A 17,264-nucleotide genomic window follows, 5' to 3' on the forward strand; every position below is an offset into this window, starting at 1 on the left:
CAAGTACACAATGTATTGTCATATTTCCTCTAAAGCCGTGGTTCTTAACCTTTGACATCTTTGGTATTTTTGCTGTAACTATGACAAAGCTGCTAGTTGTCTCAATTTTTTATTAAAAAAAATAAATTTATTTTTACATTAATAATAATGTAAATTGCAGCCCAAAGAGCCATTGATTTTACACAGTAAATGTATGTGTTTCTAACTACGCTGTAGCCACGATAGATAGATAGATAGATAGATAGATAGATAGATAGATAGATAGATAGATAGATAGATAGATATTGAAATTTGGACTTGCCTGCTGCTACTGTAATCATGCTAATCAATGAACAAAAACTTAACTTAACCAAACAATTATTAGATTGACATAATGATCTGACATAAGTTGCTTTCATAAAATTAAGATGGACCATATTAATGCAGGTGTTATAAGTCAAAATAATGATCCCTTTGTGAAGGACCCTGTTGATAACATAAAGGCTGCTGTATATTTTAAGTATAACAATCAATATACTGTGTGAGGGAAAATATTAGATGTAATATAAGACAAACTGTAAACTGAAACAAACTTAAAATATGTAGAAAATATTTATTTTTAAGATGACATATCAGAGAACACTTTTCTACAAATATTTTTCTGTGGTACAGAAAAACCACTTTAAATTACCTTTGACACACAGCGAAATTCATAACCATGCAAATGTTAGTTTGACAATGTTTTGTCTATTCATGGCCTGAAGCTTGCAGCACAAGGAATGTCACAAAATAGAAAGGAACAATTTATATGATGTTATGATAATGGTGACCCAGAAAGAACATCCTTGACAAAAATGAATGATTGTACCCCCTCAAAATGTATACTTGGTTGCCATAGGCCTACTATATGTGTTAAAAGCATACACATCACATTAACTTTAATGTACTGCTTTATCGTTGTAGTTTTGTGCTTTCCTCCCAAGAGCCTCAGTACCACCCTAACCACATCGAGCTCTGAGGGACCTCCAGCTCGACCCATTTAATCATCTGCTTCGCACGTGTCAAGTTTTACGTGCTACGTCACGCCTACGCCATCGCGTCGAGAGCCAGAGCTCCGCCATATTGCAGGAAATCCATTTGAGGTTTAGAGATTAGTGTTTAATCTGAGGAGCGGAGAATGAGAGTGTGATTGGAAATTACTGCTAGCCATATGTTTAGCTCGAGTGGGGGGGTAGATCGCGCAATCTCTGTTGTCATACGAAATGACATATGTTTAATAAGACAAATCGGCGCAGTTCGGCACGTTATTATTATGCCGAACTCTCTTTATGAGTGTGTGGCTAGACTGGCGAGTTGACATTCTGACTCTGAAAAGTGGAAAATCGGATTAACGTTCAAGATTGCGCACCAAACCCTAATCATTTTGTGTCGCTGGCTCCCGTTGCTACGAGCCCTAGAAATCTTATAGAGAAAGGCTGATAGCTAGTTCGGTTAGGTTAACGTTAATGTCAGCAGGAAAACACCAAGACCGGGATCGGTGATTTTATTTCTGTCAGCGAGGAGGAGAAGCGATCGAGTCGGTGTGCGCTGGCGATGTTATTATACTGCCCCGTGACCCATGTAACCAACTGTTGTTCAGTGTTGACTAAATTAGCTGTGTTAGAGCTTTAAACCTGCCCGCTTGTCAGAATTCGAACAGTTCTGGGACCCTTCGGAGTCGCTGGTCACTTTGCGATCTCTTCTTCCTCGGACGGGCACCAGCAAACACGGAGAATATCTTTGTTCATTTACTAGCTAATAAATCCTGACTGAACTGTGAGAAGATGTCGACTAAAGAGCCGAAAGAAAAGCTGTCGACAACTGAGCGAATCGTTAAAAGTAAGTTTGTGTTTCATGGTCTAACTTAGACATTTAGTTAGTTAACGTTACAGTTAATTCTAATTGATTTACCGCTGTGGTATTTTGGTGAATCACTTGATTCAGCATTCATTTGATTCATTTCTTGATAGCTATCTCAGGTTTTGTTGGGGAGAGAAATTGAAGTAACTCTCGAACGACTGCCCATTCAACTTTGCAAGCAGCTTAGTTTTGACATCCAGTTAATGAAAATATGCCACTAAATTGAATTAAGAATATTTTGTAATCTTGGATCGAGTGTGTGTGTGTATATATCTGTTTCAGTGTTTTTAAATAGATTAAAGGGATAGTTCACCCCCTCCACCCATTTTTTCACCCTCATGTTGTTCCAAACCGGTATTAGTTTCTTTCTTCTGTTGAACACATAAGAAGATATTTTAAGCAATGTTGGTAATCAAACAGTTGACGGTAGCCATTGAATTCTATAGTATTTTTTTCCTGCTATGGAAGTCAATGAGTGTCGTCAACTGTCTGGTTACCAGCATTCTTTAAAATATCTTATTTTTTCGTTCAACAGAAGAAAGAAACTCATAAAGATTTTGGGACAACATGAGGGTGAGTAAATTATGACAACATTTTCATTCGTGGGTAACTATCCATTTAAGAGGATCTATCCATTTGATCCATAAGATAATTGCAATACATGTAATTGGATTACAACTTTAATCAATCAAATTGTTCTTCAAAGCATTTAGTATTCACAGTAGCTTAAAACTGCCTGGATAAAGTTGTGATTGTTTTGAAGATCGACCAAGAATGTAACCGCTAAGCTCAGAGAGTGACCCATACATGTGAAATATGAGTGTATGTCCTCATACCTTGTGTATGAAGTCAGAATCATTGCATTATGGTTATCTTTTTTCTTGTCTCGGGTGACTTGTGTAAAGCAAACCTCAACTTAAAATTCAGCAATGTGCTCCTGTCAGCCAGTCTTAGCAGGAGCTTATCATTATTTGTGGTATACATAATATGGAGTAAATTGAAACACACATGCTTCATATTACCTACTTGGATCAGCTTTGAGAACTTTCCTTGTGAACACCATGCAAATTAGAATTGAATAGTGGGTTTTAAAATCAAGACACAAATCTCCTCTAGGTTTATGAGCTAATGTTTTACAAGCAATAGAACCTAGCCAGTTTTTTTCTTCATATTGATATTTAATAGTTATAAAAAATGTATAATTTTTTAGAAATATTTAGTGAATAAAAATGAATCCGCAAGGTTATATAGATTTATAGCCTTTGCAACACTGTATAATAATTTTCAAAACACTTTTTCAGAGTTTTTTTTTTTATTACTATTATTTTTTGCAAAGACATATTACCAGTTTTGCATCAACTGAACCATCAAAGTAAAAAACTTTACAACCTGTTGAGCAGACTTTACACCTATCACTCAATTTTGTTTTCATTTTTTCAGAAAAATTAAATCCTGTTTCATCTGTCAAACCGTAGGTTATGGCATGTTAGTTATACTGAAACAACTCCATTGAACACTTTTTAATTCGAAACAGATTTTAGACATGTTTTCAGTTTGATCCATCTGTGGGTTTCTGGAAAATATTGCGAAGGAAAACAAAATAATTTTTCCTTTTTAACAATAGTGATCTAAATAAAACTCACTGTATTCATGCTTAATTTTGTTAAGTTTACCCAAAAAGGTCAGCAGGTTAACCTGGCCAAACTACGTTTGATAAGACCTCTGTGCTCACTAACATCAGACCTGTGCACTTTCCATGGGCATTTGCTGCTTATATTTGAGTCACATAAAAGGATTGTCACAGAAGCTAAAATCTTGTCTTAAGTTTCTATTCTCCATGTTATTGGTCTGTCGAATATGTGTCCTTGCTTCACACGTTCATATGGGTTTTTGAAAAGATTATTTTGTTGGTTTGAGAAGCAAGAAAATTCGAGACCCACTAATAGCACATTATTAGGTCGGCACATGAGCCAATTTGCCTTTCAAATGTCCAGGTTTTGAGTGCACACTTGTAGCTTGCCTAATGTCTAGATGTATGCAGAGCTGGAAAAGCCCTGAATCCGCATGGCACGAATGTCATCCTGAAGGCAGAGCCTGTTCTTGGTGACACTGAAATGCAAAGCGTTTGGTTCAGAACTGTGCCATATTCAAATGTTTAAACTATTGAGGATCTGTGTGTGAGACCCTTCTCTCCATGTAGCTCTGCCTGTTTAGAATCTGTAAAAAAAAATTAAAATGATTGGTCCACTCACTGTATTTATGTTCAGTGAAAGTTTAAAGCACCTTACAGAATGTTGTAGCATAAATGTGTTGACGTAACTCCACTTCAGCCTTAACCCACATGAATCAAGATCTTTTTTTCAGTGCACTCTTAAAAATAAAACTTCCAAAAGTTTTTTTTTTTTTTGCAGTGATGTCATAGAAGGAACATTTTGGGTTCCTCAAATAACCTTTCATACCCTTTTTACACCGACATGGTTCCAGTAGAGGTTCCCAGCCTTTGACCGTTCTCAAACCTTTCCGTGCATTTTCACTCCAGAAAATGGGGTTTCCAGGCCAGAAAGATAGGTTCAACTCCAGTCCTAAATACTTGCTGGTTTAGAACGGAGCCGGGGAGCGAGGGTGGTAAAATGCTGTTGCTGTCTACGGCAGTCTCGTTGAGCAATGTATTAATGTTGCGTGCGAGTGAATTAACGGTTTCAGTTCAATATATCTCCAAAAATGGCAGCTGATAGTAACAACAGAACAGTATTGCCGCAATGCCTGCACAAACACCAGGACGTGTCGTGCACTGTTTGATTTTAGACTGTTTAGTCTGTTAAAAAACATGTAGCATTGTTACATTACCATTCATTTCTCAAGTCTGTGGAAACATGGGGCCAGTTCGCAACAGGCTCCAATTCACCTGGCAGAGAACAGGCTCTGGCTCCAGAACATGAATTTTTCTGGTGGAAAAGAGGTAGTGAACAGTGTGTTTCTCAGTGTAAAAAACATTTTAATAACCTAAATAAACTTTTTCCACTATAAGGAACTTTTTGTGCAGTGAAACGGTTTCATGGATGTTAAAGGCCCACTGAAGTGCCTTGAAACTTGCAACATTATTCAACGTGTTGATGTAATTTCCAATGAAACAGGAAGATGGGGTGGGATGTATCGAACAGCTCCTCCCCCTTTTTTAAATAGCGAATAGCATTTAGTTTATATTACAGTTCGGCCAGAACCGATAAAGCTCGATAAAGCCAAAGTTTCCTCTTAATCTCTAATCGGTTGTCCTCTTAATCTCCTCGATAACGCTTTGAAATATATCACTCTGTGTAGAATCAAACGGATACGATACATTTTGTGGTATGCAGCGACTCGCGAATATGATATGCTCTGTGCTATGATGTCTCTGGACCGGAGTAAACTGTGTGCGCATAGCGGGGGTTTGCGTGACACTAACGTGAAACCAGACTTCATTCGTTCCGATGGAATGCATATTTACACTGTCTGAATCATTCCGTATCCCCTATAAAGTGCACTATGTGCCATTCGCCATGTAGAAAATAGTAAATGTGTGAACAAGTGATCCATTTTAGCCGCAGCTTCAGCATCTATTTATAGTGTAGGCGGCGGGACGCTTTAGATTCTAGAGAGCATTTTATTGGACATAAAATCTGAAGACATGTTGAAGTGCACAGAGTGTTGCCATCAAAATCATTGATGCATATTGGCGGAAGCTTTGAATATTTTCTAGCACAATAGCTTATGGATAACAGTAAGGGTAACATTTTCATACTAAAAGCCAAAAAACTTCAATTTTGAATGCATGGGGACTTGAAACTTGAATGCATGGAACCATTGATGCCAATAAATAACCTTTTTTTTTTTCTTTTTTTTTTTTTAAGAGTAGGAGGAGTCCCTAAATAAACAGACTCTGAACCTGGAATCCCTGGCTAATAAAGGCTTTACCTAATCTGTTCTAAGTGCTGGTACCCAGCTTACCGTCCCTATTCCCAGCCTGTGTTGTGGACCCAGGGCTGCTTACAGTTTATTTATACTTCTCAACATTTAGAGTATAGATAATGTTTGTTTATGTCCTTATGACAATGAGCTCAAATTGTTCAAGCCGGAATTGTTCGCACTCGCCCCTCTTTACATATTATCTCCTTACTGCGTTTTTTTAAAATTTATTTATTGGGGCCAACTGATCTGCTTTTTTTCTGCAAAGAACAACCCTGTTCAGCCATGCACTCATGACTTTCTTTTTTTTTAAGCTGTCGGAGCCATCATTCTCACTCCTGAGGATATCATAATGATTGAAATGTTTGGGTTACGTCTTCATTCCCAAAGCGAGAGTGTTAGATTGTCTTTTACCAAAGTCTTCAGTCATCATTTCTTCTCGAATAACATGTACTGTATTGCGTTCTCAATTTACAATTCATGCCTTTGGCAGACAGTTCTATCCAAAGCAAAGCAACAATACATTAAAATTAAATGAGATCCTATAACTTTCTTATATTATGGCTCAAAACTTTCACTTCATATTTTCATACAAGGGTTTTCAAACTTTGGGGATCAAATACGTTTAGCTATATAAGATATTAAGGAAACACAATATTGTTATTAGACATAGAAAATGTATTGTTATTATATGTTAAATCTGATTTTGGAAATCATTATATTAATCAATTCGTTTTATTATACTGACAGCCGTAGTTTTTAAATATTATTCAAAAGTTTGGTGTCAGAAAGGTTTTTATTTAATTTATTATTTTTAAAGAAAATTAATACTTTTATTCAGCATGGACACATTAAATGATCATAATGACATTCAAATATATTTATCAAAATCACAGTAAAAGAAATAAATTGAATGTGTAGTTAAATTTAAATAAAGTAATTGCTGTTCGATTCATTAAAGAATCCTTACAAAAATGTATCGCAGTTTCCACAAACATTAGGCAGCACAGTCGTTTTCAACATTGATAATTATAATAAATGTTTCTTGAGCTGCAAATCGACATCAGAATGATTTCTAAAGGATCATGTGACACTGAAGACTGAGGCTGAAAATATATCTGGCAATCACAGGAATAAATTGCACTTCGAATAGAAAACATTTATTTTACATTGTAATAATAATTCACAGTATCACTCTTTTTACTGTATTTTTAATCAAATAAATGCAGGCTTGTTGAGCACTTATTTAACAAACATTAAAAATCCTTACTGACCTCAAACTTTTGAACAGTACTTATAATTATATATATTTATGTATCCAACATTACTCTTACAGTGCGTAGAAAGATGTTGTCTTTATCATTCTTCATTTTTTTCCACACTCAATCTGTCTTTGTAAATGAAATATAAATCTGCCTTTTTATTTCACAAGACCATTGTATTTGAGGTTCCTGGGTATCAAAAAGTTTGAAAACAATTTTTTTTTCAGGTGTCAGAAATCAGGCATAATCTGATGTGCAACTTGCATTGATCCCATTGTCAGTCACTGAAATAAAAACAGCAGCTGCTCAGAATTTAATTTAACAAAAGGCAAAAAACCCTAATCAGAATGTCTTGTATTTGTCAGAAATTATGTCTTGTAGTGAGACCTCAGGGTGAAGCTTCATAATAGAGATGTTTAAATCAAAGAGGCTGAACTTTGGCCATATGAAGAGATCCATGCTGGGAAGTTTTGTCTGTGAACAGAAAAAGTTTGAAACCTTGACATCTTTTTAATGAGACTATTGCCTCAGTTTCAGTCTCTTTGTACAGATATGCTGCTGAATTGTTGTGGGATCCAGTGGCTTGATTTGAATCCCTAATGGTTGAAGGCTCAAGACATCATTAGCTCTTGCATTCTGGGCATGTTTAATAGAACCACCAGATTAACGGGAGCGTTGTCAAAGTCTGACTCGGCGCACTTGGCGGTACCGCTCGACAGCTGCGTGTTCTCTCTGAATGCTTTACCTTCAGTTACATGTCCCTCAGCCTCAGCAATCACACCGAGGTTTGTAACCGCCTATCCATAAAATTACGATCAACTTTGACTTCCTCCATAACATATGGGCTCTTACTGGCTATTGATCAAGCAGACATTCTGAGCCGGAGGCTGAGCAGCCAAAACACACTGGCGGATGCATGCAAATGAGGTCGCAGTGGAAGTAGCAGCGTCAACCCTAGCTTTTGTGATAGACTGGGGGAAAACACTGTGCCAGGGGCCCTTGGCAGATCACACAGCTTCCTGTTTTCTTCAAAGTGTTTGAGAACCTAAGACACGCTCATCACTTCATTCAATAATGAACTCTTCCGAAGGTACAGAGACACAAAAGACCGATATTAGCACGATGTTGTATGATGCTTTTGATAAATCGATGCATATTATCTTCTAAAACATCTGTTTACATCATCTAGAATCTCTTAAGCTTCTAAGGAACCTTGAATCATTTAAAACTCCCATCTTATTATTAAACACGTCTTGAGCCTCAGCCCTCTCTATGGCAACTTCTGCACCTTCGCAGAGGGATTTGGAGGAGTTAGATTACCCGGCAGTTCAGTGCGGGTGAGGGATTATTGCGTGACATCTCGGGATCCTTTCACGTCTGTGAAGGTTAAACCTGAGAGCTGAATCAATAGAATTCTCATGATACCATAACTTTTCTTATTAACCCCAGCAGCGGCAAATGTCATGATGTTCCAGAGAGCATCACAACTAATAAAGAGCAGATCTGAAAATACACTTTTCTTTTTTTAAGATGCATCTTCGGGAGCGAGTCACTTAACATTTTTTCATTAACAAATATGTGCAATGCAGGATGAACCGATAAGTTGATTATTATTTTCTTGGTATGACTGGAAACTGATAAATAGCTAATAATATAAAATAGTATTTAGTCTTAAAAGAATTTAAACTGTAGTCCTTCGTTTTAAATGCTAGAAGTGAATTTAGCATCATAATGGTAACAAATATTTACATTGAGATTTGCTAAAGATTACATTTAACTGTTATGTGTTTATTTGTATCGGATAAACTAAGAAAAAATGTTGGGGAAAAATTATCAATTGAATAATTCAAACGATGTAAAGAAATATATTTTTAATTTTAATTATAATTAGTTTTTTTTTTTTAAATATAGCCCCAAGTTGCGATGAAATGAATGTAGCAAAAGATATTTTCTTCCGTGTTGTGGTGTACATCTGATTGTAACTGAATAAGAAAAGATGTTTGGCGGAAACTTGGTTGAATGCATCAGTTGTTGTCTGGATTTAATAATGATTATAAATGTTTCTTGAGCACCAAATCAGTATATTAGAAGGATCATGTGACATGGAAGACTGGAGCATCAGAGGAAATGCTTTTTAAAATGCATTTAATAAAAATAAAAAAAAACTTCTTTTATCAAATAAATGTAGCATCGGTAAGCATAACAGACTTTCAAAAAAATCTTTCTGAGCCCAGACTTTATAACAGTAGTGTATGTCTATTAATTTGTCCATTGTTACATAAAAAAATTATATATTTGCATTGTTTGAATTATTAAATTGATGACCCATTCCTTAAAGGGTAACTAAACCCCTGGTCAGAGCCTGGCTCCACCCACTGGCAATATTTGAAAAATGCTGGAAAAGTGGGCAGAGCTCAGCAGAGGGGGGCGTGCACCTGAAACGCATCTGTCTGTATGGAACTTGCCTTCCTCACCAACAACCCCTTACGTCACGAACCACCCCAAACATCCAATAGGAAAATTCAACTGCATTAGCCACCGTTCAACCTGAAGAGGGCAGCACTCAGACGTTTTTACTCCATATATTGTAGAATTAAAACACTTTATACACAAATGTCAAAAAAGTTACTCGAATCAATGAACAGTACTAATAAAGCTCCATTCTTACAGATCATTAACTAAAAAAAGTTGGTTTATGGTTTAGTTACCCTTTAATTTTAGTTTTAACTAGCACTTTAACACTCAGTGGGCATGAACCACGTAGTACCTCCTCTTTTAAACTATGATTTCCATACTTGCAGCTACTAAGTTAATGCTGAAAAGACGTCCACACTGCCAACTGATACTTTTCTCTTCTTGTACTTACAGCAGTGCCACTGCCACCTCACCAGCGGCTGACAATAAAGGACCTATTTGTGGATGGCAAGCCCAATCCCGAGGTACTGAAGAACCATTTGATCAAAGAGGGACGTGTGGAGGAGGAAGTTGCGTTGCGCATCATAAATGACGGTGCCAACATCCTACGGCAGGAGAAGTGCATGGTAGAAGTGGAGGCACCTATTACTGGTAAGAAAGCTAGAGCATATCTTTACTGGGGCTTGAGAGGGAGATGACCATCTGTCTTGATTGGAATGAACTTTGTTCTGGCTTGTGTTTTTCTTTTTTTTTCTGCTGTGGCCTAACCCAGTTACTAAGAAAAATGCCCCCCAAAGGTATATTTCCTCATGGAAACTTCATGCAATGTTTCAAATATATTCATAATTACACTTCATTGGCATCAGTGTGTGTACATTTTGCCAACAATAAAATAATACATCATAAAACTATTGGTCTGGTTGATAAGTAACTTTTCAAGTAAACTTATAATCCATCTGTGACAACAGTTTTCATCGGGCACATCATATCGGCATTGCTTTTGACTTCGTTGCAGAGATTGAGTGTTACAAACTGTCACTGTGGTGAATCAGCTGTGGCAAACTGACTCATGTAGATCAGTGTCAGTGCCGTTGGTTCTCACTGACAGATATTGTCTGCAGATCAGCAGAGCGTAACACAGGAAACCCAGTCACAGATTCTGCTGTGGATTGTGGTCAGTTTTGCTTCAGTGAACACTAGGAGGGATGTGCAAAAACGAATCAACTAAACGGAGGTTTACCTGAATGACAAACTGCCCTTAAGGAAGATCTGTATATTTAGTCTGGTTTTGAGAGCTCCTGACCCTTGATTGGAAATTCAGGATGCAACTTTCCCATCTACTCTATTTTCCACTTTTACAATTAAACAAAGTAGGGAAGCATAATTTATGTGTTTTCTGCTTATATTAGAGATTTTTAACTCTTTCACGTCCGTGTTTTTTTTTAATGTATTTGTTTTATATAACGGTGTCAGCCAGCACCAGCATTTTTGGTCAATTTCACAAAAATGTCATGGCCCCCAGAATATTTTGTTGTATGAATATCTGAACATGCAATAAAAAAAGAACAGACCCTATGCTTTTAAACAAACAAGCAAAAAAAATTCTTTACCGACACTTGAATGTGGGTAAGTTTCATAATGAAAGCAACATTTTAAGCAAAAAGCTGATAAAATCGTGCTTTTGTCAAAGACTGCGCCTGGATCTGATTCAGTACCAGTCTTGGGGAGTAACTAGTTACATGTAACAGAGTTACTTAATTTAATTACAAAATAAATGTAACTGCAGTCAGTTACTAAGAAAAAATCTGTTATTAATAACTATTACAGTTATTAATAAAAATGTTAACGATTACAAAGGGGGTTACATCTGAATATTTTCTGTAAAAAGCTAGGATATATTGAACAATATAAAATATAAATCTGTTGCTTTGCCTGTTTTTGATGTGCACGATGTCTCCTGCCATTTAAAGGCTGTTTAATAAAGCGATGCTATTCTGATGCTTTTGATTGATTCTCTTGTTTGAATTTGCAGTGCACCACATCTGCTAATTACATCAATCCACATTTCCGCTGAAAGCTTTTGTCTTCAACCTGTCTGAGAGTTGCCACCATGGCGAGAAAAATGCATTCCAGTGTGGGAAATTAAAAAAATATCATTACATCCAGAAATCTGTATTTAACCTCAGAATGATCTTAAAGGGGCTATGTGTAGGGTTTTACTTGAAAAAATCTTTAAGATAGAGTTTTCATTTGTAGATTTATCAGCCAACCATATTGTAATAGAGAGAATGACACCTTGACTGTCCACCACAGTTACCTCTATCAGCCTGTAGGCTCAATAGTGTTTGGAGGAGACGGGTCCGAATTGGCGCGAAAATTCACAAAATGTGACGTCATGCGTGTTCTCGTCTACTTGGGCTTACATCCGTACGGCAGCGGCAATTGCTAGCAGTAGTGTTTCAAATGGACTCTGCGGATGGAAAGAAGCGACCAGCCTCCAGCACAATCCAGACACCCACGGAAACTCCTCATAAGTAAAAAAAAAAAAAAAAAAAGAGCCTTATCTAGTGCGGCCAACGAGCATGCGCACCGAGAACGAGCATGAGACTGGCTGCAGTTTCTCTAACGGCCACTGGTGTCAGTAACGGTTAGAAATTTCAGAACTTCTGCAATGCTACTTTAAACAAAAAAGAGGTGCTAAAGTCTGTTTTTGTCGTGGCTGTGCTTTAAAACTAAATTATTATTATCTTAATTCAGGTGATGAAGGATTTTGAAAGTTTGACAGTAATCAGTCTTGAGTACTTCTGTAAGGTTAACCCTACTTGATTTAAATGTTTGAAAAGGATTAACAGTTGAAAACATTCATTGGAAATTTAGGAAAGTAATGAAATGTAATGAGTTACATTAATAAATAGAAATTGTTACACTACTTATTACATTTTAAATAGGATGACTTCTAAATCTGTAACCTATTACATTTCCAAAGTAACCTTCCCAACACTGTTCAGTACGATGATCAAAACATAGATGGTGTAGATCGAGTACATCAACACCCCCAAAGCTTGCACAGTCCTACAGCACTTCCTCCACATGCTGTTTATTGTTGATCATTGCATTATTTTTATTATGCGTCTGATTACATATGAGATCGTTTGTTTCGGCTTCTTCTTTGCCTGTGTTTTGATCTGGAGATAATATACTCGTGCAGGAAATGCTTAATAGAGACCTTATAACAGTGATAAGACGGAAAGCCATAAAAATGCATCATTTGCAGGGAAGCTTTTGCTCATAAATGACAAGTTAACTGGCAAGTTACAGCCAATACTTGATATTCAATACTTGATATTCAATTATGCATGTTTGTTACCCCTATTTGGCATACAGGTTACCTTTGTTGTCATCTAACGCTCACTTCAAGTTAATTAATCTTTAAAAACACTGATAATACATGTAGGCTACATTATAATGCTGTCATGACCTTTTAAAACTTGACTTTATTTTTCATCTTTATTATTATTTTGTATTTTCAATTGTTTAGGAAAACAATAGTATTTGTAATTTATCAGTTATTGGCCATAACATAAAAATAATTATCATAAGTTCCCATAATTTCAGCATTGATGCATCCTTAAAAAAATGTGCATGACTGTAACTATGTTGGTTTAAAGATGATGAATTTAAACTTTTTACTCTGCACAATGATTTTACGAGTGCACTAATCAAAGCCACTAAAAATGTCAAAAAAATGGGAAAATCTAGGCTTTATAAATTAGTCAAGCTCACTAATTGGCTAGTCAGCTGTTAGACAACAGTCAACCACTTTGATCCATCCCTAGTGACTCTGATCAGTGAGAAAATGCATAATAGGGAATTAGTTATGGGTTTCGCTGCTTTTATTTGACAGATAGATGGAATGGTAATGTACAGATTTCACAGTGGAATTACTATCTGTATCTCTATCTGGGTAATCTTACATTCAGCTCAGCCTTATCAGTGACAAACAGAGCCTATTAAACTTACTCAATTACTTGAAGATGAAGAGGTTGTGCTTCAAGGTTTTATTCTTGGATATGTGTGCATCATGCCATGATATTTCGTAATGCAGATAAATTAGAGCTCATCTGTCCTCTATAGATATTGCTGTCTTTGAGCACAAATTAATAGATGTCACAAACCCCTATGGCACTAGATACGTTCTGTTTTATAAATGGATGCAGCCTCTGTATTTTCAGATATAGTGTCGTTGTTGCTAAGTGACAGAGCAATCTTGTACATGTGGCCGTTGCTGGCTAGATTATGCAGGTAGGATGGATTTTAGTGAAGTGTTTTCTTTATATCTAGTCCTACCTAAGGCATTTTTTTTAATGTGATGTGATACAGAAAACCTTATACTGTTTTGTTTTAACCATTGCCATTGAACTCAAAACGAGTGCAGGTGTTATGCATCGCTCACTGAACGTACCACGTCAAGCATTTGTTTTTGCTTCCTTTTCACCTGTAGTATGTGGTGATGTTCACGGACAGTTCTTCGACCTCATGAAGCTCTTCGAAGTTGGTGGTTCCCCTGACAACACGCGCTATCTGTTCCTGGGCGATTATGTTGACAGAGGATACTTCAGTATTGAGGTGAGTGCATGTTTATGAACTGAAATCATCTAGAATAAGAAGCTCACACAGAATCTGCACCTGCAGAAATTGGATTGACAGATTTTCACTGGAATGCCTTTTATTAACAGTTCTACACATCCTCCACCCTTAGTGTTTTTGTTTTTTCAATATTTAGGCTAATTTGGTAATGCTTTTTAGCTACCAGTAGAAGTGTAGTAGTCTCAGCTTCATGTACAGTATAGGTGCAGTAAGCATTTCTGAGAAACACTGTTGATCTTTGATGTCAACCCAAAGAAACACACCTCTCCTTTCATTGCTCGCCCCCTAAAATGCACGAACACGGAATGTAAGAGTGGATGTCTCTTTATCATAGCAGAAGCAAAGCAAAATAACACCTAATGAAAAATAAAGCAAAGATGATGAACGAACGAAAAGGAAGAACAAAAACAATAGTATATACAAGCAAGAGTTTGTTGTTAGTGGCCAGCAGCACACCAGTTCCAGACAAACAATGACACTCAAAACTGTCCTGTTACGATAACTAACATAACAACAACAGGTTTTTTCTGTGAAACTGCAAACCTAAAAGCATCAGATCCTTTGGCATTCGTATTAAATCACATTTGGAGAACTTAAATATAAATTTGAACATTTTAAATCAAATACAATTCCATGCTATATCTCCCTGGAAATTAAAGAAGCCTAATATCAATTTGGATTTGGCTCATCAGAGAAAAGGAATGACTCATCCAAATGTATATAGATAGCAATATTTGGATATAAGAAACAAATTCCCTTTTCATGTACCTATATTCACAGATGGTTCGAAGGTGGAAAATAGTGTAACGGCAGCAATGGTGACTGGACATCAACGCTATGGAATCTGTATCCCAAAACAGTGCTCAATTTTCTCTGCTGAAGCACGTGCTTTACTTTTAGCTTTGGAGCATATTGAAAATACACTACAAAAAAATTATATAATTTTTACAGACTCTAAATCTTGCCTTCAAGCAATGGACACTTAAAAAATGTATCATCCTTTAGTGAACTGCCTTTTAACCAAAGTGGATTATCTACTAAATCAGTTCTTCAGTATTATCTTTTCCTGGGTACCAGGACATGTTGGATTGTCAGGGAATGAACAAGCTGATGCAGCTGCGAAGGAAGCTCTTAATCAGGTCAAATTCCTCCCTCAGATATCAGACCGATTATTAACCGATATATTTTAAATAAGTGGCAAGAAGAGTGGGGTATGTGCAAGAATAATAAGTTGTATGAAACTCATCCGGAAATAACAAACAGACTTTTTATCAATTTTAAAACTAGACTTGATCAAGTGGTCTACACCAGATGCAGACACAAGTTTGACCCATGCTTTTCTGCTTAAAGGTGAAGACCCAACTTTATGTATGTTTTCTAAAATTCCATTATCTGTCAAACATATTTTATTAGATTGTCCTGGACTTAACACAAGCAGAATGCTCTTTTATGAAGTTACTTCACTGAAGGAGATATTTAATGAGATTATGCCTGAAAAGGTTTTGGATTTTTTATCATACGTTTTTTTTTGTATTTATATGATATTTGTATTTTTCTAATTGAATTTTTGCCATGAAAATAGCTTTGAATGCTGACATGGCATTAAATAAAATAATCTGGCATTAAATAAAAATAAATAAAATAAAATAAAATAAAGTGCAGATTTCATCCCTCTTATTAAATATATGCACACAGTGTCTTAACCCTACCCTAATGCCAGTGTTTTGGCCTGACTCTTAAAGTATTTAGGTATCTGTGCATATACCAGTGGGGACTGTATTTGCGTGCATGGCCTGGCTCTTTTTTACTTGGCTGAGAGTCTGACATCTTCTCTGAACCTTCTGTTAAGGTGTTACCAGTGACTACACTGCCACATTAGCAACAGCGCATTAACTACCACACATAAGCACAAAAGAGTAGCAAAATGCAAAGCAGATTATGCCATAGCATTTCCAAATACTTGTTGGACAACAATAGTTTTTAGTCGTTTCCTGACTTTGAATGTTCTGTCATCCTCAGATGCTCTAATATGACACTGTGTATTATGATTTCCCATGCTTTAATGTTGACTTACAACTTAGCATGCTTATAAAACACTGTAACACTTTACTCAAGCCTCTACTTTTCGTGACTTTGATTAGGTTTAGTAAGTGCAGGAGCTGTGAATGTTTTAGAATACAGAACAAAATATCAGAGACCTTGTTAAGCTGTGTGGTTAAATGGCCTCTCTTTCTCAGTCTGTCTCATTTGGACGTGTCACTGTCTGAGTGGAGCTATTTGATAACCTGTCAGACACTGTACCCTTTCATAAGAGATGAGTCATCGAGCATTAAAGCGTGGACCGCTCTGCTTGTCGCGATTCTCCGCTGAATGACTGATGTTAATGACGCCTCACACTTTGATCCTGTGAAGAGTTCATTAACTTGACATTCCCAAGGGTCACTCACACACTGTGACTTGCATGCAGTTGTTAATTTTCAGTGAAATTTGGTGATTTCCGGTGACATGAGCGATAGCTACCGCTAGTGAAGAGCAGAGTTGAACTTTATTCAAATAGTCAGGACTTGTAAGTATTCAAGTCCTGACTCATTTGAATAAAATTGAGCTCCGTTCAACAAATTAATTAAATAATATATATTGTGTGCGTGTGCGTGTGTGCGTGTGTGCGTGTGTGCGCGTGTGCGTGTGCGTGTGCGTGTGTGTGTGTGTGTGTGTGTGTGTGTGTGTGTGTGTGTGTGTGTGTGTGTGTGTGTGTGTGTGTACGCTTGTTTAAAGTTTGGGCTCAGAAAAGATTTTGAAGTCTCTTATGCTCACCAAAGCAGTATACAGTAATGCAAGATACAGTAAAAGCATATTGTGAAAATCTGTTGCAATTTAAAATAACATTTTTTTTTGTGTGTGTAATTCCTGTGATGGGAAAGCTTTTTTCAGCAGCCATTATGCTATCCACATGATCCTTCAGAAATCATTCTAATGTTGATTTGACGAAGAAAGAGAACATTTCAAATAATAAATATATCTTAATTTGCTGCTTAATGTTTTTTGTTGAAACCCTGATATCATTTTTATTCTTTGATGTATTCATTCCATTTATTTGAAATAAAAATCTTTTGTAATTTT

The 17,264-nt window shown here is 36.5% G+C and overlaps 1 protein-coding gene across 2 annotated transcripts in view; it reads left to right on the forward strand.

Annotated features, from left to right (window-relative positions):
- Nucleotides 1–1,069: 1,069 nt before the first annotated feature.
- The window catches only part of ppp3cca (protein phosphatase 3, catalytic subunit, gamma isozyme, a), a 36,198-nt gene continuing 20,003 nt past the window's right edge, over nucleotides 1,070–17,264 (forward strand). For both annotated transcript variants that reach the window (XM_077240891.1, XM_077240892.1), the window contains exons 1-3: nucleotides 1,070–1,857; nucleotides 9,951–10,148; nucleotides 13,999–14,123. In XM_077240891.1, the coding sequence (XP_077097006.1) occupies nucleotides 1,803–1,857; nucleotides 9,951–10,148; nucleotides 13,999–14,123 (378 nt within the window). In that variant the 5' untranslated portion in view covers nucleotides 1,070–1,802. The remainder of the gene's footprint in view (nucleotides 1,858–9,950; nucleotides 10,149–13,998; nucleotides 14,124–17,264) is intronic.

The sequence above is a fragment of the Siphateles boraxobius genome, unplaced genomic scaffold (genome assembly GCF_051911475.1).
Source record: "Siphateles boraxobius isolate OS27281-9 unplaced genomic scaffold, OSU_SipBor_1 24, whole genome shotgun sequence".
Lineage (NCBI taxonomy): Eukaryota > Metazoa > Chordata > Actinopteri > Cypriniformes > Leuciscidae > Siphateles > Siphateles boraxobius.